The sequence below is a fragment of the Morone saxatilis genome, unplaced genomic scaffold, assembly GCF_004916995.1.
Source record: "Morone saxatilis isolate NCDOM2014 unplaced genomic scaffold, NCSU_SB_2.0 Contig6, whole genome shotgun sequence".
Taxonomy (NCBI): Eukaryota; Metazoa; Chordata; class Actinopteri; family Moronidae; genus Morone; species Morone saxatilis.
Genome location: NW_023340206.1, coordinates 9,323,425 through 9,343,574, shown reverse-complemented (window position 1 = coordinate 9,343,574; position 20,150 = coordinate 9,323,425). Strand labels below are relative to the sequence as shown.

At 41.8% G+C, this 20,150-nt stretch overlaps 1 protein-coding gene across 1 annotated transcript in view; it reads right to left on the bottom strand.

Annotated features, from left to right (window-relative positions):
• Nucleotides 1-1,969: 1,969 nt before the first annotated feature.
• Nucleotides 1,970-20,150, bottom strand: part of spega (striated muscle enriched protein kinase a) — a 38,778-nt gene continuing 20,597 nt past the window's right edge. Inside the window, exons 9-41 of the mRNA XM_035677572.1 lie at nt 19,594-19,682; nt 19,251-19,426; nt 18,974-19,157; nt 18,709-18,782; nt 18,182-18,340; nt 17,897-18,086; nt 17,429-17,658; nt 17,215-17,334; nt 17,012-17,116; nt 16,711-16,917; nt 16,451-16,574; nt 15,616-15,788; nt 15,003-15,115; nt 14,663-14,831; nt 14,080-14,179; nt 12,672-12,872; nt 12,153-12,210; nt 11,993-12,070; nt 11,723-11,895; nt 11,545-11,571; nt 11,300-11,452; nt 11,122-11,164; nt 10,922-10,987; nt 7,881-10,608; nt 7,638-7,805; nt 6,139-6,261; nt 5,095-5,259; nt 4,222-4,909; nt 3,681-3,920; nt 2,873-3,096; nt 2,691-2,766; nt 2,288-2,437; nt 1,970-2,207 (exon numbers count right to left, since the gene is read on the bottom strand). Of these exons, the coding sequence (XP_035533465.1) occupies nt 1,970-2,207; nt 2,288-2,437; nt 2,691-2,766; nt 2,873-3,096; nt 3,681-3,920; nt 4,222-4,909; nt 5,095-5,259; nt 6,139-6,261; nt 7,638-7,805; nt 7,881-10,608; nt 10,922-10,987; nt 11,122-11,164; nt 11,300-11,452; nt 11,545-11,571; nt 11,723-11,895; nt 11,993-12,070; nt 12,153-12,210; nt 12,672-12,872; nt 14,080-14,179; nt 14,663-14,831; nt 15,003-15,115; nt 15,616-15,788; nt 16,451-16,574; nt 16,711-16,917; nt 17,012-17,116; nt 17,215-17,334; nt 17,429-17,658; nt 17,897-18,086; nt 18,182-18,340; nt 18,709-18,782; nt 18,974-19,157; nt 19,251-19,426; nt 19,594-19,682 (7,812 nt within the window). The remainder of the gene's footprint in view (nt 2,208-2,287; nt 2,438-2,690; nt 2,767-2,872; nt 3,097-3,680; nt 3,921-4,221; nt 4,910-5,094; nt 5,260-6,138; nt 6,262-7,637; nt 7,806-7,880; nt 10,609-10,921; nt 10,988-11,121; nt 11,165-11,299; nt 11,453-11,544; nt 11,572-11,722; nt 11,896-11,992; nt 12,071-12,152; nt 12,211-12,671; nt 12,873-14,079; nt 14,180-14,662; nt 14,832-15,002; nt 15,116-15,615; nt 15,789-16,450; nt 16,575-16,710; nt 16,918-17,011; nt 17,117-17,214; nt 17,335-17,428; nt 17,659-17,896; nt 18,087-18,181; nt 18,341-18,708; nt 18,783-18,973; nt 19,158-19,250; nt 19,427-19,593; nt 19,683-20,150) is intronic.

The following is a 20,150-nucleotide window of genomic DNA, read 5'->3' as shown; positions in this document are numbered from 1 at the left end:
AAATCGTAGTTTATAAATCAGAGTATTTCGTCTGGTGACTTATTGTACCGTATTCTTTTCTGTGATGGTGTACTATTTGTTTGGTGTTAACCTTCAGATGAAATGTTATTTCCAGGTGGTATTTTCATGGGCTTTACCAGGAGTGAGTGGTTTTATATAATATTTATAAGATATATTAAGTACCTGACATATACAATATTACAAGAACAAGCTTCTGCTCATTGCAATGTTGTCCATGATTTAAATTTTATACAATAATACATGTTAAATAGCAAAATATGTGAGTAGACAGATTTATTTTGTGTTATGCAATTACCTGTGCAATATTCTGTTATCTTAAATCACATCTGTATAAATAAACTGTATATAGTGTACATAAAACCCTAAATCTATTTATTCCTTCATATCTTGTATTTTTCTATTTTATTTTGTTATTTAATGTGCATTTCTTTTTCTTTTTTCTTAACTGCTATGTTCTATCTGGAGCTGCTGAAGCAGTGAATTTCCCCAGTGTGGGATCAATAAAGTCTCATCTTGTATTGTACTGCCACAAAATATTTTTAAACAGCACTCAAGGATTCAGGAGACATTTGGAAACCCCGGGTGAAGGTGTGAAGCCCAAAACTGCACCCCACAAAGAGAGAAGGAACAAGTTCATTTTCCCAATTGTATCAATAGTTTATTACATACTACCTCATAAAAACATTTGCAACTTTTTCCACATATAAACACCGCAAATTGGTACATTTACAAATCTTCAACCGTCCAAATTCATACAAAAAAAGGAACACTGTGATCGATCAATACACAAGACGATCTATTATTACAAGGACTGCATGTGCTGTACTGTGTGTGTGCGTGTATGTAAGAATCTATATGCATCTGTCTGTTGTAAAGTCCTAATATCGTAGTCAAATTTTCGCTCTGTTCAAATAATTCATCAATTGTGAATTAGTAACAATGGAGACACATTTACAAGATAAATATTTTGGATATTAATCCGATTTAGGCACTGACTGGATGATCATGATTTGAGGCAACCTGACCAACCGATGGGTAATACTGAGAAACCACAGCAATGTGTAACCAGTGTGTGTGACTTATCTACATCACGGACTGCTTTTCATAGTTTATTACAGTTAGAGTTCAGTTTTAACCACAGAACAAGAAGTTGTACCAAAAATTCCTAGCTCACCTCTAAAATAGTTCATTTTTTACTGTGTGAATTTCAACACCAATCACAAAGACACTCCTTATTTTTATTTATATATTTTTTTTTTTTGTCTCGATGCTAATTCAAACAGTGAATCAAAAATGCTTGCGCGCACACTCACACATGCAAATAAATTAACATGAAGAAAAAAAGAGTAAACGATTTCAAGAAAGAAAAATAAACAATATTTTTGGTTTTGGAGTTTTAAAATGTGTAAGTAAATGCAAAAATAAATTAGCAGCTTAAATCATGGTACATTCACGAGTTGTTTACTACTAAATTTAGTGACAAACAAAGTTGCGCAGTAGAAACGCTAATGATACACACGTTCCAGGCTGATCGTGCAGAGTGGAGACAGATGTTTATCTAAACCAAATATTAATGTCCAATTTCAGAATTCACAATGTGACTGAGAAATTGTGCAATCAAAAGAAAAAAAACAATACAAAGAACATCCTGTGTCCTTAATTTAACAGTTTATGAAAAGTCCTCAGCTTCGTCAATTCAATGAACACGTCACAGCAGTCTGCGTCTCGTTCCCCGTCTCCTCTTTGTGTTTTTGTTTCATCAAGTGTTGAATGTTGTAGAAGTGTCACAAATGAACACGTGGACTCCTGTCTTTTCTTTGGACATTCAGCTGTATCCAGCCGTCTGCCCGTCCCCTGTGCCTTAACCTGTGCCTCAAAAGGCAGGCTGACATGTTTCATGCAGCGGTGGCTCTGCAAACTGTTTTGGTGCTGCGTTTTCACCGTCCTCTCACTTCGGGCTGGGGACATGCGGTGCAGTCCCAGACGCCAGGGACTGGGGTGAGCTCTGGTAGGTGCGCAGCAGCACCTTGTGCTTGGTGGCGCCCTCTGTGCGACAGCATTGTTGTTCCACCAGGAACTCTTTGAGCCGGCTGGAGGTGAAGGTGAGAGTCTGTCTCCTCAGCTTCATAAGGTAGGAGTCCTGCAGCCAGGCCTGTGTGAAGCAGTCTCTTGTGGTCGGACGGGCCCTGAAATACACATACGAATAAGCAGAACTTAACATTTCATTCTTAAAAGATGTGTAAAAGCGAATTTTGCTGGCGCTCACCATGGGTAACTGCTCAACATCTTCTTGAGAAAAGCAGAGGCACTTTGGGACACATTAGGGTACAGTTTTGTCGGGTCAGACTTCGCCATCAGGATCTTGGATTCAACTTGGAGAGGGTCTTTATCTTCAAAGGGTAGTCGACCACTAAGCCTGGTTGTAAACACAGAAAAGAAATTCAAAATTCACTCACTCAATTTACAAAATGTGGCATCTACTATAACAACATACAGTTATAAACTCATTTATTGAATTGATTAAGCTCTTAACTAAGAAAGCATCAAAAATGTCAGGTCATTTATTATGACTTTCCATGTCGTGTTAACTAACAAGCATGTTTTTCCTAAAGAAAATGTACATTTTAGGAGTGCTTTACCACGCTGTACCAACAACAAGTTTCACTTACATGATGTGGGTGACAACTCCAACAGTCCAAATATCGGCAGGAGGACCAACCACTTCACCTTTTAACATCTCAGGAGCTTGAACGACATTGATAAAGAGCACATTAATAGTGGATCTATGGTACTTAAAAAGTATCTGTCCCTCAAAGAAGTGAAATAAGACAGCTGACGTTCTTGTGCTCACCCATGTACTCCAGTGTTCCTGCTCCTGCGTCCTGCTGTGTGAGGCTGAGCGGGTTGAAGCTCTGAGCACTTCCAAAGTCCACAATCTTGATGGCGTTCAGGTTGCTCACCATGATGTTGTCGGGCTTGAGGTCCAGGTGGAGGATGCGGCGGTTGTGGAGGTACTCGACACCCTGGAGGATCTGGACCAGGTAACCCACCACGTCGTCCTCGGAGTAACGGAACCTTTTGTGAGCAAAGAAATCAAAAAATGAGATTACTTAAAGCAATGACAATAATAATATGCATCAATGTTTTGGTCCTTAGACTCTAGAAACTGCCGGGCGAATAATTGAACAGAATACAACATCCACTTTCTGCCTTTATAAATGTACTTGTGCTCCAAACAATCACTTTAAAGTAAGATTCACAAAATCACGTTGTAATAGATACAAATTATAGGTTTTTATTTAAAGTGTGACAGTTGTTAGGCACAGTGTAAACGTGGCATTTCCTGGATTTAAGGAAGGTCTGAAAGGGGAGTTATTATATTTACTGAGCTCTACAACAACGACGATTTGTGGAATTAAAACAAATTAAATATCTACATTTCTAGTAAATGTTTTTGATAAAAAAACAATATAATTCTTGAGCTAGACACTCTTTTCTTGTCAAGCATCAGTTATATTTAAATAAAACTGTCATTTTTGGCTCAACCCACCAAATGGGCTGCATCTAAGGAGTTAAAGGTCTTCTTTCTCGCCACTTGCTATGCAAGTCTGTCTGAGTTTGTGTATCTCAGTATGAGGTGACACATTGAGGGTCCCTACCTGTCGATGAGGCTGTACAGCAGCTCTTTGCCGGTGCAGTACTCTGCCACCAGAACCAGGTAGCGCGGCGTGACGTAGGCCTCATGCAGTGACATGACCTTTTCGTTGTGAAGTGATTTCAGGATCTCGTACTCCTTCAGGACTTCCTGCTTGTTCTCCTGGCTGTAGGGAATGATCTTTGCCATGTAGATTTTGCCCGTTGTGTTCTCGCGGCACTCTCGGATGACCCCAAAACGACCCCTGGGAAAAAACAACATGTGAGACTATTACAGCACAAAAATTGCAACAAACGTAGAAGATAGGAGATTACTATGCTTCAAACTGAAGGCCGTAAAAGCTACATTTTTGTACTGACATTTATTTGACCACTGCAGGTCACACAAAACCCATACAAAGACCCAAAGAATAGCAGTTTCAGCATGGTGGGAACTATATGGGATTAAATAGCTTTGTTTATGTGGATCAGCAGCTCAAGTCTACTTAATGCAGGTTTCATTACCGGTCTTACAGATGTGATTTAAAGCCATCCTGTCAGTCTCACCTGGCTTTCTCATCTAAGAAAGTGTAGGGTTTCTGTGGAACGCCCTGTCGTAGAGCAGTGGAGGGGGTAGCGCGTCCGGACGGAGTGGTTCTGCTGGGGGTACTGGCCCCATCACCAATGGGGCTCAGGCTGGAGGTCTGGAGCACTTGTGGGGTAAAGGAGACAGGAGTTGGGGCCACACGGGCGGTGACGGTGGTAGCAGGGACGTACGTGGGCACAGTGGCCACTGCTGGTTTGGGTTGCGTCGATGGCGGGGTTACAAGAGTGGGTGGCTGTGATATTGGTGGGGTCTGGGTCATAGGAGACACAACGTTTACTGGACTCTGGGGTTTGGGGAGGACAAAGGGCGGAGGTGCTTTGACTGTGGGTGACAAGGGATGAGTGGAGCTCATTTTTTGAGCGTCCTCAGAGGGTAATGGGGGGGTTGTTTTCGGGCTGGAGGGCAGAGAGGACAGAGGGGTGGGATCAACGGCCATTTTGAATGCCGGTGTAAGTGGGAGAGGTAAAGCAGCAGGGGAGACTGCATATTTTGGAGAGGTGGAGGTGGAAGTGATGGTGGAGACGGTTTTCCTGGGAGCGTTGTTCTGGACTGGTCTGAGTGGAGGCATGGTCACTGAAGAGGTGACAACTGGTTCAGCTGGTGCTGGGACTGTTTTTACCACGGCCATGGCAGGTGAAGCTCCTCCAGCTGTGAAATACAACCACGTACTTACTCAGTGTAATTTAATTATTGCTTGTACCCTTCCTTATCCATTTGTTTAAACATTTTAACTCATTTACTCCTCAACAGTTGGTCACAAGTCCAATCAAGTCCAGTAATATTGCCCTTACTTCCGTGCAGTAATTTAAGTGTTGTTAAGTGTGTTAAAATACCTGTTGAGTCCAGGCTGACTGGAAGAGAGCAGTTGCTGTTCGGTCCCTGTCCTGCCTTGTTGGTGCAGGTGACACGGAACCTAAACGCACCACCTGGCGGCAGATCTGTTACATTGTAGTAGCAGTCGACGATTCCAGTGGCTACAGTTAACCAGTTAGAATCACCTGAGGGGGAGAAGAAATGAGTGTTTATATGATGTTGCTGTGATCTCTTTGGATAGAGTATTGATTATACCTTAATACCTATAAGTAAAAAGTAAAATAAAATAAACCCTGATCTTCTGTTGACTTTGAAAAGCAAACGACTTACTGTAGTTAAGATATTAAACACCAGATGGGGGTGTTGTAAAACTGATTGACTGGTGATGAAAACATGGCTAAAAACTGAGCACAAAATATGATCTGACATAGCATCTTATTTCTCACACAGCCAGGGTGAAACAGAGCTCGATTAAAATGTAAATTAGGGAGTGACACACTATTCTGTGAGTATCTACATCAATGCTGCCTGGCAAAGATTACATTTGAAATGAGACACAGGATGCCAGGATGAAATCTATCAGACCAAAAATGTCCAATAAATATTCACTAATTGAGTCTGCTGCTACTCCAAGTTTGTGTGACTTTATTTTCATCCAGCACATTATGAGATAATGATGACTCATCGCGTATAATGACAAAAAGCTTAGACAGCAGCATTGATACAGTCACTATTCCCTCGTGGCTTACTCATTTTCTGTAAGTGATTTGGACTATGGATTTGGAAACTAAAGTCCCTGAGCATTCTCCACATACAGTGCAAAGCCAAACCCTGTCAAAGCTTTTCAAACACGGATAGCTCCTTCCCCATGTGGCTGTACCACATCACACTGACAATAGCACACAAAGGGGATATAACCACCGAAACTACCTACAAACCAAATAACAGCAGAGCAAACTTATTTTAAACAACAAAACAGGATATTTTTTTTGGATGAGCGGATGGTGTTGAATGATAAATGAAAACAGAAGGTAGTGAGGGTTGGTTTGTTAAATTTCACTCACCTTCTGTCTTTCTTTCCAGGGTGTAGCTGCACGGAGACTTGGTGTCTGCTGGCTTCCAGAGCACCAGGGCTGTATTGTTGTAAGTTTGGGGGACTTCAGGGGTCCCGGGCCGTTTTGGGACACCTTAAGCAAAATGGAGGCGTAGAAAATGAGAAACAAAGTGAAATAGAACAGTGTCCATTGGCATGCAGATCATAGCAGCCTCTGGTGAAGATTTCAGTGGTCATGTTTGCCAGATGTGATTAGTATATTAATATTATTATTCAACAGCTGGATAAATTAAGTTTTAAAACATTAAGATATTCCTGTGGGAGGCTCAAGGTTTTTTTGTATTTGTATGAGCAGGGTTTTAACTGTTTTGTGTGTGTGTGTGGGTGGGTGGTTTTCACAGTTAGATATTTAAGTGCGTTTACAACTGGGTTTTCAGTTGTTTGTGGTTTCACTTGTATGCGTGCACAGCTTTACTACTGTGTGAGTGTGTGTTAGCCAGACTGAACTGTGTCCTTTACAGGCCTCCAATAAAAGGCCTGATTGCATATTTAAAGGTTTCCACTGCACATTTCTTGTTGTATTTTTATGTTCCTGCACCATTGCTCATTGGTAGGGTGTTTTCTGGTGTCTTTTGTGTTTGACGTCATGTTGATAATGATTGACATGTTGTAGTTCACTTATAAGACCTTCTGTGTTTAGATCACAATCCTGTGATAGCGATCAGTGATACAGTGATGGAATATGAAAATGTCACAATTCTAGCAGATTGAGATTTAAGATATGAAAGAAGAAACAACAATATGTTAATTTCCTGATGCCCAGGCTACAAAACAGATCCAGACGATGGTTTCAGTTTTGTCGTTACTCCAAACCAAACTTGACACAAATGTCGTCATTCCTCCATTTCAAAATGTATTTCCCACCGGTGTGAACACTGGAACCAATACTTCAGGTGAGATTAGTAATACTACATGCCCAAAGCCAAAACAAATAATTGGACCTGTTGTCTGAGAAATATATTCTCCACTGAAGCCTAAAAAAATCCCATTATTATTGTTGCATTTGTGAGCAGAATTGGCAGAATCGAAGCACTGTTTTCATTACACACTATTTGTGCAGAGGCATGACTTGTCACAGCCGATTTAAAATAGTAGGAAGCGTCATTTGTTCCTGTTACATGACGAATATGAGAAAAACTAAAAATCCATTAAGTTAATCTACTGTAAAGTTAATCTTTTGACATTAATATTCATTTCAGCTGCATTAATATGCAAACCATTCTCCCTGCTATTAAAATTAAATAAATGTAAAATACATCACATTATCATCATGATTACTGTATGTTCATGAAAGAAGCAGTTGCACCTCTGATAAGAGGACTTACTATTTGCAGCGTTGACATTAATGAATAAGATTTCCAATTCCCAGATCCCATTTTCCCTGTTCGATAAAATAAATTAACTACAAAGCAACACTGTGAATAACTGTGGGCTAAACAAGATACTTACAAGCTATGGACAATGTGCAGGAGGTGGTGATGGTAGCTATGGGGTTGGTAGCCACACATTCATAAACTCCAGCATCCCTCTGGCTGGATTTTATGATAGTAAGAAGCTGCCTGCCATCTGGGTGGGAGATCAGGTTGATTCTGTCATCCACCTCCAGTGGTTTCCGATCTGGAAAAAACAAACAAATTAAGCAACTTACAATAACCCCAACCCAAATATTTTGGGAGAATTGAAGTAAGATACCTTTCATCCATGTAATTTCTGGATGTGGACTTCCAGCTGGAAGGCAGCTTAGAGTGACAGGTTCCCCCTCCAACAAGATGTGGTCTTTCAGTTTGATGTGGAACACGGGAGCAAAATCCGAAGCAGAGCGGTTGAACTGTTGGCTTTTTGACAAACCCTCCTCTTTGGGGACGGATGAAGGCAGATCGGATTGGGAGGGGGTCTTGTCTTTCTTGCCCCTTGTCAATCCCCACCTGTCCCACCGTGACCGCCTGTCACTTTCTGAGGCTTTTTCGGAATGGATGCTGGAAGTGGATTCAAGTGATTCCTTGGATGCACCAGCACCGGCCTGTTTTGCTAGCTGATTCTCTGGGATTCCCATTCCTTTGAGTCCTCGCCCCTCAGACTGGGTATGACGATGGCGGGTAAACAGGGGCGTCCTCTTTCCCTCTGCATCCCCTTTTCTCTCCTCAGACTGACTGCGGTTCTTCGTGGATATTTCTGCCACTTTGTTCTCAAACTTCTGTCTCATTGCCACGACAGGGGAATCAGTGACTTTCTTTAAATCCTTCTGCGCCAGCTCTTTCTGACTTTCCTCAACTTCTTTATCCTTCCTCTCCTCTGACTGGGTCCTTAGTTTGGCAGAGATTCCTGCCACTTTGGACTCAAACTTGCGCCTCATAGCAGAAACCGATGACTCCTCAGCTATTCTTGGTTCTCTCTCATTCTGCTGCCTCTGTGCCCCTGCACTGCCCAGCTCTTTTGTATCCAGGGACTTACTGCGACCAATAGCCCATGAAACCCTCTTGCTTACAGCAGTTTCCTGTACCTTCTTTTCCTCCTTTGGTTTCTCTCCCTTCTTATCCACAGATGTTGACCTCTTGGTCCGCAAGGAAAACCTCCCAATCCGACCAAGGCCTGTTTCCTTATCTTCTTCTCTTAAATCTTGAACAGATTTGGATTTCTCCTGTAGTCCTTTGGGTACCATTTCAAGTGGAGCCCCCCTTGGCCCCGGCCTGTAAATCTCTTCACCCCCCTCGACCCCCTTACGGCTTAGTACAGGTGATTTCTCCTCCGATTTGTTTCTGGTCAGTTTTCGGAGGCCACGAGTCAAAGACGATTCGCGCTTCTTAAACCTGGCTTCAAAGACCTCCTCTGAATCTATGTCTTTGATGTCTTTTCTGAGCACAGGCTGGCGGGGGGTGGTGGGAAGATCAGGGTTCGATGATGTGGAAATAGAACCAGAAGATCGGTCAGCAGTTGCTACTTTGGCAAACACTGCTGCATGTTCAGGTAATGTGGGGGTACCGGTACCTGTGGACTTTGTATCATTCGACTTGGCTGTATCAGTGGGACGTTTGGATTGAGACGGCACCGCAACAGCTTGAATGACACTTGCATAAGCAGATGACAGTTTACTATTTTGTGGCGTTCCCTTGTCTCCCTTAATCTCCTTTTCATTAATATGTAACTCCTGATTTTCTTTCCTCTCTTCTTCTTCTTCATCATCCTCCTCTATTACAATTATAGGAGTAATTACAGAGGGTGAGCTAGACTCAGATTCAACTTTATCTGCCTTATCTAACTGGGTTTTGGTCCTTTTCTCTGTTATTCCACCATTTATACTTTGCATATCCTCATGTTCTGTTACATTGTTCTGTTTTTGCTGTTGGTCCAGTCGTCCTGGCGTTGGGAGGATAAAGGAAGTCTGCTTTGTAGGCGAGGCAGATGTAGACTCCAGTGTTGGTTCTGTAAGTGCGGACATTGAGATTGCCTCCTGGAGCTTCTTTCCTTCTATGCTCCCATTGCCCATTGATGGTATCTCCAAGGGAGCTCCAAACCTGCGGTGCAGGGGCATGGGCTCAGAATCCCCCTGAGTGAAGGAGGCGCTTTTGCGAAAAACTTTGGTCTGTGGCATGTCCTCTCCCGGACTCTCAGAAGACGCTGCTCTGGTAAGTGTTGATGGCCCCGCTCTGGATCTCCTCAAATTCCGATCAAGAGACCCTGTCCGTCTCTCATCTTCCATGCCGAGTGTTTCAAATAAAGGCCCCCGCAGACCGCTCATCTTTTTGTCCATACTTCCACCCCTGAGCAGACGCTGTCTCATCAGTTCCAGTTTTAGGGCATAATCCTCCTGGCTTAATTTCGCCGCCCCCGGGCTTGGACTGCGATTGGGTAGTTCCATAGAAACAGCCTTTTTCAGGCTCTTGATGCTTGCTTCTGAGTCGTTGTTGGAATTTCCTTCTTCTGGGTCAATGTGGAGAAGCAGTGCTGAATCAGCGGAGCTGCCCCTCCTCATGGTAGCCCGCCTAGATTTGGTCTGTGAATCGTCCGACTCCACACTTGATCCTTTTTTAAGGGGAGCTCTTTTTGTGTTCTCGACTTTCTCCTCATTTGGGGTTTCCTCTTCATCTTTTACCCTGTTCTTAGCCCCTCCTCTTGTAGCTGCTAGCTCCATGCTGTCTCTTTTCCTTGTCCCATCAGCAGCGACACTGGGCCATAAAGTCACATCTTCGTCCCCTGGGATCTCATTAAGGGAGACCCTGGAACCAGAAAACACCATGGACAGCGGCATAGGAATAAAGGGAAGCTCATCCACATCTGCATCTGAGTCAGAGGATGAGGAGGGTGGTGGGGAGTCTTCTTTTAAATGCCGGGCAACAGCGATAGAGACATGGCTGGATGAGTCATTCAAAAGCTCTGGGATCGACCGCATCACCATCTTGGATTTGTAGCTGATAAGGGAACGCTGGAAAAGACAACAGAAGACAACGTGAGATAGTTTATTTCTATATTTAATTTTAACATTTTTAAGAACACCTTTCATACTGATATGGGTTTGCAATCAGTGTGAACTTTTATTAAATGATTCGTCTTGTAAATAAAGTGAGTGTCAGAAACTAATTTAATCAAAGTTCTTGTCTGACAGGTCTTGGTTGAAATTCATGAATGTGAGTTAATCTGGTATTAAAGGCTATTTCTGGGAATCAACCCTTGGAGTCTTCATGTGTCTCAGTCTTTCATTTTCACATACTAAAAGCATGCCTACTGCAGCGGCTTACCTGCCATCGCCTTCTTGACAAAACTTGCTTCAGCATCGCTGTGCTGATGCTCTTGTTCGTTGGTGACTAAAAGACAAAAAGAGTCATTCTAAACCTTAGTGGATATATATATATATATATATATATTTATAATAAAAATGTAATGACACATGAAAGGTTTGAGGCCGGGTAATTTTTCATTTTTCTAAATGATAGCTCACCTTGAACCAAGGATGACGAAGGCACTCAATGGCACTGGGCCTCCTAGGAGAGGGGGAAATGTGCATATGAGAAAGGAACACGCTACTGTTTCTATACGGTTAAATGGAATCATGGTTGGTCAAAATTATAGATATTTATATGTTTATGATAAAATAGGACATTCATCAAGATGCTTACAGTCTATCCACCACCAAAAGCTTGATGACAAATCCCTTTGCTTCTTTGCAGAGGTCGGAAAACATGCTCTCCTCAAACGCCACATTGTAGTTACGGATGTTTAAGGCAGTGGCTCTGTCATTCTCACCAGCAAAAGGAGACACACCTGTCAGACTAAAAAAAAAAAAAAAATTGTTAACAAAATAAAAAATATAATTATATAATATAAACTGACAAAACACAGTACAGAAATCTATATAACATACCAGAGGTAAGTGATGACACCAACAGGCCTGTGGGAGAGCAGGGCAGATGAATGACAAGTGGATATTTGGGAACAACATAACAGCACACAAACACAAGATATTTTTATTTCCTTGCAGATAATAAGGCAGTGCCTGCAGTGTGTAGTCACTTCTTCATGCTGGAGAACAGGTGGCTCACCATATGTCTGTTGCCGTGGAGACAGGAGTTTGGTTAACAATCTCTGGTGCAACATATTCTGGCGTGCCGTATTTGCAGTAGCGCTCCTCTGAAGTCTCCAATTTTATGGCATTACCAAAGTCGATAATACGGATCTGGTCACTCCCAGGACTTGCCATTAAAATATTTTCAGGCTACATAGGGGTGCATCCAAAAATCAACAATGTTAGGTAAAAATATCAAATTATCAAATACATTAAATACAGAACCAGAGGTGGGATGGACAGTTACCTTTATATCAAGGTGTGCAATGTTTTTGTGGTGAAGATAACGAAGGCCTTCCAAAACCTGCTGAACACTACAGCGGATCTGTGGAGAAACATAAAGGAACAAACTTAAAAGTCATGTTACATAATGATAGCGCAGTGCAGTCAGCAAGAAGCACACAAACCTCCAGTTCCTTGACTGTTGTTTTTTTGGCCATCCTCTCCAGCAACTCCTCGTGACATCTTCACACAACAGTTGAGGGAAAAAAAACTGGGACTTTACTGCACAGTCCAAGTGGTAGGTGCATGAGAAATGAATTATAAATGAGCAAAACTCCCACACATCCTATCTTTTGCTAATTCCACTCATCAGCAATGAGTCAGAGAACTGTGCTGCGCTTTATTCATGCCTCCAGGGGACCACAGAAGAAGACATTAGGATTAATGCTTTGGATCTTTAGTGTCCTTGAGCTGCATTTAAGTGCACTTTTGTTCGACAATGAAGCAGATCAAATTTGAAACAGTACTGCAAGAAAGGTAGTGTCTTTTTAACTTGGAGATATGAACATGTTTTCAACAGGAGCTTCTATTGTTGCAATTCTGTGGCAAATAACAGATCACTAAAAGAAATAGAAGCATAAAAAAGCAAAATATTACAATACAGATTCCTATCGCTGAAGGCTATAAAGGCTATGAAAGGATACAATTCTGTGATGAGCACCACCACGTTCTTCTTCTCAAAGGCATCGTGGAAATAGAGAATCCTCTCATTGTCCAGCTCAGACAGTAGGTCCATCTCTCTGAGGGCCAAGGCTTTCCTCTTTCCTCGCGCAGAAATGAACTTGGCAGCGAAGTCGGCCTTTCCCTTTTTCTGAGTCAACCTCTTCACATAGGAGAAGGCTCCCCTGCATCAAACAGTGGTATTTTTGGTTTAAATACATACACAAATTGCTTGTTTGTTAGTTCATTTTGAGTTAATTCTTATTCTATAAAAAAATGTAGTGCCACAGTACAGTTAATTTAAAACATGATACCACAAAGACAATGTTCAAGGGAGCTTGCCTCTTTTTTCATACCACCTGGAGTGACCTTGTTAGATCAAAATATAACTATTAGAGCAAGGAGGCTCATTCTTGCCCTTTATGAACAGTATGTCTGACAAAAAAATTTCAGCTCAAATGTCAACTCACTAGCTTTCAACCTTCAGCAAATCTCTGCAGTTGGAGGCTCATATAATCCTGTTGTAGGCCAATATATTCTAACCTAAAAGCAGAGTTTGACTGCACTCTCTGTTTAAAGGTTTTTGTGTGGTCAGCTGTGTGCTCTGTTGCACCTGTAACTGCAGCCAAGAGCGACGTCACACTGTAGAGTACACTTATATATACACACCACTGCAGCAAGGTGAGAAGTAAAACCACAGGTGGTCAGCTAAGCAACATTTTCAGGGGGAGTTAAGTTACTCTTGAGCTGTAAACTCTGTGCTGGCACCATCTTTGTCAAGCATTATCACTCCAACAAGTACAAGACATAGCACAGTAACAGCTGAGATGAATAGCCTTTAACATATATCATTTTAGATCTGGTTTGCACACCTGTCAGCCAATCAGAATCATGGATTATCTGGAGACGGAAGAAAAGGGAAAACAACAAAAGGACACATTTTTGTTTTGGTAAAAAGAGCATATTTTGAAGAAAAAGGGGCGGAGAATCCTCAAACCTAGCTCTTTCCCTCCAATTTAGTAATATAATCTTCTTTGCAAAAGGCAACAGTCATTTGGGAGACAAAAAAATCTCTATTGAGTTTGCTTATCTGCTTAATAAACAAAATGCATCCACTGTTGTAAAACACATTTTCCTGTCTGCCTATTTTGCGATTGCTCTACAATTCAAAGTAAATGTCTGTCTCCGCAGAGTCAGACCAAAGCAAATCATCTGTCGGCTAATGCATTCACTCCACTCAGGCTGGTGACTCATCTCTCGTTTCTGTCTGCTGTTGTTAAGCAGGTGTGACTCCCTGTCCTCCCACAGCTCGACCCCCAGCGCTCAAACAGCCATTAACGCAGATGAACTCAGCATGAGAGCATCAGTGTGCGGTCAGTCATACACACTCACCTCCCTATCTCTTTGTGGATATCATAGTAATCCGTCAAACGCCTCATCTTCCTCAGAATGGTTCCCTCGTCCTCCATTGGCTCTGCTGTTTCTTTTCGCTCTGCAGGGAGCATCGACATTGGCATTTTTATGTGTGTGTGTCTGGCTGTATGTGTTTGCCAGCATAGTGACAGATGGTTTCATATTGTAGTCTCAAAACACCTTGTGGTCCCGCCCATATGGCGTAGATTTGGAAGTGCAATTTTCAACAACAACTAGCTTATATTGGTGCGTACTGCATCAGCAAATGTATATAATCTGAACTGACTGAAAGATAAGCGGAAAATAGAAGAAGCCTGTTGTTAAACCACTTTTTGGAACAGGGCTTACATTCTTAGTAAATCACCATTTCAAGATTTCAATACAAAACTGAGAGTTAATCATGAAACTATACTATACTATATAACTACTACTATACTATACAACATCCTCGTAACTTTCCTAAATTTAAATCTAACAGAATTATAGCCCTTTTACTGAATCTATCTACGTGCTCTGTATGTTTGTGCATATGGTATTGTTGATGTTTTGTTGGACTGCAGACCTGTATGAACTGTGAGTTCAGCCTTGCAGGAGTTGGAGCCGGCCAGGTTCTTTGCAGTGCAGGTGTACACACCAGAGTGTTCGGGTTGGGCGTTGAGGACAACTAAGGAATATTCTGGATCATCGTACACAAACGTGAAGTGGCTGCTCTCAGACAGAAGCACATCATCCTGCAACAGACCAATGAACTATTAGATTACACTAATAATACAGATCATTTTCAATTACACATTTTCTCGAGCAGTTGTAATTTCCTGGCTGTTGACCACTGCAAAGTTAATTCAAAGGAAACACTCTCTTGTATGAAAGTGTTTTTAAATCATCACTCTCAAACGTCATACCTTATACCACAGAATATCTGGGTCTGGTTTCCCTTCAACCACAACAGCCAGACGGGACGTCTCTCCAATGTGCACATCAACATCCTCCATGATGGTTTCAAACTTAGGAGGCACTATGAAAGAAAATAAATTTAAAAAAAGAGAGACAAAAAAATATGAGAATACCTCTAAAACATTAAGGTGTTCACACAATTTAAATCATAGATGACTAAAACATTGTGGACTGCATGAGAGTAGTTACTTGCTGTCTTTATGCAGTTTAAAGTCATTTCCTTCATATATTGTACAACTATAAGTCATATTGTAACTTCTTAAAAAAGATACAAAAGCACTTGAGAATGCTGACATTTTTGTATTTTTATAACCTTAATCCCATCAATGAAGAGACAGATGAGTCACAAGAAAGAAAAGTCTCAATTTTAAAACACTAAAGTCATTTTTAGAGGAGCTATTCTAAATTCATGGTCCTTTACTTCAAAAATAGCAAAAGCACAACTTAAATTACAAACAACTTGCCCTTGTTGGCATTTACTGCTGCCAGGAGTAAGTAGTAAGTTCTTTGAATTCAAGCTGAAATGCTAAATTTATCATGTGGTGCCTGAACTAAACTGACCTGCCATGGCCAGCTGAAGCGTGCAGAGGTCGCTGCCAAACTGGTTGCTGGCCGTGACCACCAGCTGGCCGACGTCTGTGCTCCTGACTCGCTGAAGCTTCAGGGTGTGTTGGTCGTCGTCAGGCATGCTCATCTCATACATCCCCGGTCTGTTGACCAACACCACCCCCCTCCTGGTGAAGACATGGGCAATTTATCACTATTACAGCTACAGATTAGCAATTAAAACCAAATATTGTTGTATTGACATTTTGATTTTGCACATACTCTGCAAACAATGACTGATATAAACACAATCAAGGATAATGGTGCTCACTGATTGTGATATATACAATACACACTTGTTAAAAGAGACATTCATTTTTACTGACAAGTAAAGAATAAATGTTTTGGTCCAAATGTATAAGAAAATGAAACACCAGGTAGCACCACGTTGAGGACCCTGCAGACAGAGAATAAAGCTTTCCTCCAAGAAGCTCCCCCGAGAACACGTGCTAGAACATCAAAAGCTAAATTCAATCAAGTCTACATGTATGTGAACCACCGCACAGTGACTCCTGCTATTTTTCTCTAATATGTTCTATCCTAGTTTACAAAACTATGATGAGAATAGAAATGTGATGAAATCCAGCAGTGCTGTGGCTCCTGAGAGACTTCTTCTGTAGAGGTTTCTTTGTTAGAAATGAGCAAGAAATCAGAAAGTGTTTAAATATTTAAACAAAGATTCAAAACTCATCAATTCAGCAGGAGCATGTACACATCCTCAGTTGCAAAAAAAACCCTCTCTGCACACTATCCTTTACAGACAAATCTGTAATGTGATGGAGGAACCAACCTCTTCCAGGTGACAACTGCATGCACGTGGTTGAGTGTGATGGTGATGCTTGCAGGTTGGTTCTCAACCATATAAACAATGTCAGGTTTGTCCAATATGACTGGTGCTTTCCTCAAATAGGGTCCTACAGGGGTAAAAGATTTTAAAAGATATCATCAAACTCTTGGTGAGCTCATATATTAAAAGTCCAGTGTGTAACATTTAGGATGATCTATTGGCAGAAATGGAATATAATTTAAAGCCTCCCTCAGCTTTGTTACCTCTGTCCAGCAGCTGGACCAGGTCAGTCGAGGCTGATGGTTTACTCGATGTCTTCCCGGTGGACGTCAGGACTCTGAAAGCGTAGCGAACTCCCTTGGACAGGGAGGTGACGGTGTAGTTGGTGTCCCTCAGATTAGACGCCACGACAGACCACTGGATAGAGCCCAGAGGCTGCTGCTGGACCATATATAGCAAGGAGCCGGCATCTGCAGACACATATACTGTTTAGTTACTTAATCTGGACAAAAATAAAACATGCAGGTGCTTAAGATGGAGAGAGAAGTCACATAATGAACCTACCAAATGAAGAATCAACCCTCTTTGGTCTCTTCCAGCTGAGGCTTATAGTTTTCCCTGTAATAGCCTCTATCACTGGAGGACCATCAGGGGGGTCAGGAACGATGTCTGTTTCCAAATGAATAAACACATCAATATATACAAATTATATGGGAAATATTGTATTCACTCAGTTCTAGCAACAATCCTTAAGCTTCCATCTCTACCTGTGACGTATAGATGTGCATAGCAGGCTGCTTTGCCCACTTTATTGGAGATGACAGCCTTGTAGACGCCCCCATGCGCGTGACAAGCGCTCCGAATGACCAGACTGTGGACATCCCTGTCTGAAGAACAGACACACAAGTTTCTTATTTACTATTCCCCATCGCCCCCTTAAAAATTGTCTTGGCTTTGTTTGTTATCGGGTCCTTTACTTACACTGGGTCATTTTGCGTTCTTCGCTGCTCTCGATGGGCTTGCCGTTGTGGTACCAGCCGATGGTTGGGTAGGGCAGGCCCGCCACCTTGCATTTCAGCACCACCTCTTTGCCTTCAATCACCTCCACATCAGCCAGAGGTTTGACAAAGTCTGGCATGGTCCTCTTCTCCACCTCGCTCTCCAGCACTTCGGGCTCCTCTGGGATGGATGGCATCTTTTCCAGCTTGGCCCTGCAGGAGGGAACGAGAGGTTGGTATTACAAATCAGACGTACACTGTAAGTTTATTTGATTTTTGTCATGTGCATTTGCTGCTTGAGAAGGTTTTTTTTCCTCCTGAGGCATTTTTCTTTGCCTTTGAAAACCAAAATGGCTCCTCTGACTTACAGGCAGCTTGGTTTTATTTTCAAAGCCTTTAAAGTGACACAATGGCTCACAGAGATGTTTTCCATATGAATGACTTGTCTTACATGTGAGACGAGATGGCAGCTCGAGGTTCTTGCATGTAGAGCTCAGCGGTGCATTCAGACTTTCCATGAATGTTTTGAGCGACTGCTGTGTAGAAGCCCTCTGTGTTGCTGCTAACGTGGGTGATGACAAGTGAGTGACGACCTCCCTCTTGAAGGATGCGTACATTATCGCTCTCCTCCACTCTTGTCTCTGCAAGAACATTAACGTGAAAAATAATCAAACAAGGCTGAAGCGTTCGTAGCTGGTAGTTGTCTAGAAGAGCACATATCAGACTCGACACTTACCAAAATGCATCCATGTAATTCGTGGAGCAGGTGATCCGCTCACTTTACAGTCAAACCGGGCAGTGCGGCCTTCGATGACCTCCAGGATGTCCAGCTTTCGTGTGAACAGAGGCTCCTTGGATGGGGTGACCTTCAGTTTTGCGCTTGTGGTCAGCTCCTCTGTAAATGCATTGAAACGTTGCTTAGTAGCAAGTTCTTCCTGAGGCACCTTTAAGCTTGTGTCATTTACTCAGTTTTTTTTTAATCTCTACTTTTAGTAAGCAAATAAGTAAGTAAAACTGATTTATATAATTGTATTTATATTTCACAGACATAAGTCACAAAGTTTTTTATCAAATGTAGTAAAGTTGAAATAAAAAATCTTTTTAATTCATCAACATAATTTGAAGTTATCCAACTAAAGGTCAAACAAACAAACACAAATAAAAACAAGCATAACCTCCTTGGGTTAAGATAAGGGTAACAGATATAAATATGGATTTTCCCTCTTCTCTAAAATCACCGTGATTACAGTATCTGTAGTTTACCTTTGGCAGTACTCAGCTTGCAAATGTATATTCCACTATCATCCTCGTGTACTGAATTCAGCAGCAGACGGCACCTGCGATGTAAAACAAAACAGCCTTTGAGAAAATAATTAATCTGAAAAACTGTCAGATAATGTTGCAAAATTATTGCTTCACTGGAGATCCGAGACGAATAGATAAAAGGATTTCAGCAACCAACATTTTTCCAGGCCCTCATACACAAGAAAAGGCCATTATTTACACTGTTTAACACACATAAACACACCTCTTGCCATCAAAGTGCATTTTGCAGTTGAGCAGCGCCGGCTGGATCAGCTTCCCATTGGACAGCCAGTCCACATCGACGTCTGGAGGTCCTGTCATGTGACACTCGAACATGGCCGACTCTCCGGCCCTCACCGTCACATCTTTTACCTCCCTGGTGATATTTAGTGCTGTTTGTGCAGCTGCTGATAAAAACACATAGAAAGAACAGCAACAGTGAAATATTACAAGGTATTTATTACAACATGATTAAACTAGACAGATTTGTCATTGCTCACCTTTCACATCAACTCTGCACTCCGCTTGCTTGGATCCGTACTCGTTGATGATCTTGCAGACATAAAGCCCTGCATCTGACCTCTGAGCTGAGCCGATTCTCATTTCAGTGGTGCCATCGTCTGTCTCTCGCACAGCAAAGCGCCCCGCTGTCTTCAGCGTAACTCTGTCCTTCAACCTGAGTCAATATAAAGTGGATGTCACAGTCATTTATACTCAGGTGTTTAATGGAGGGCTGTGTGCGTGTGTGACAGGGAAACAGTAAGTGACCTTGGTTGAGGTAATAGCTTCATGTGTCTACAAAGATATTTGTCTGCAATAAAGCTTTCAGTAGAGGTGTCTTACCAGTAAACCATGGGTTTGGGCTGCCCTCTGACCTTTGCTGAGATGATGACATCTTGACCCTCAGTTATCCCCTGGTCACATGGTGCCACCTTTTAAAGAATCACAATACAGTTGTGTATAAAACCTTTTTGAGGTTTCAGGGTAGCAGCCCAAATGTCATTTGAATGTGAGCTGAAACAAATGTTTTCCGGTTCCGTACAAGCTTCTGAAATACTAATCGGTTCTGCTTGTTTATAACAGAAAAATAATTAGAATAGTAAATTGAATATTGCTGGGTTTTGGTCAGACAAAACAAGCAAATTGAATATGTCACCTTAGGGTATGGGAAATTGTTATGGTAATATCTGACATATTTCTGACATTTTACAGAGAAAACAATTGTTGAATTGTTAAATCAAATAAATAACTGCAGCCCTAATTCCAACATAAAAACAATTTCAAACATATTCAAACATAAGTTATCACAAAAACAGGGAAGTGTCTCAGTCTTGTTGATCAAATTGGATTCCAATCCATTCATCTTATACAGTAGCTTGCTTTTTTGGATCAGTATTGGG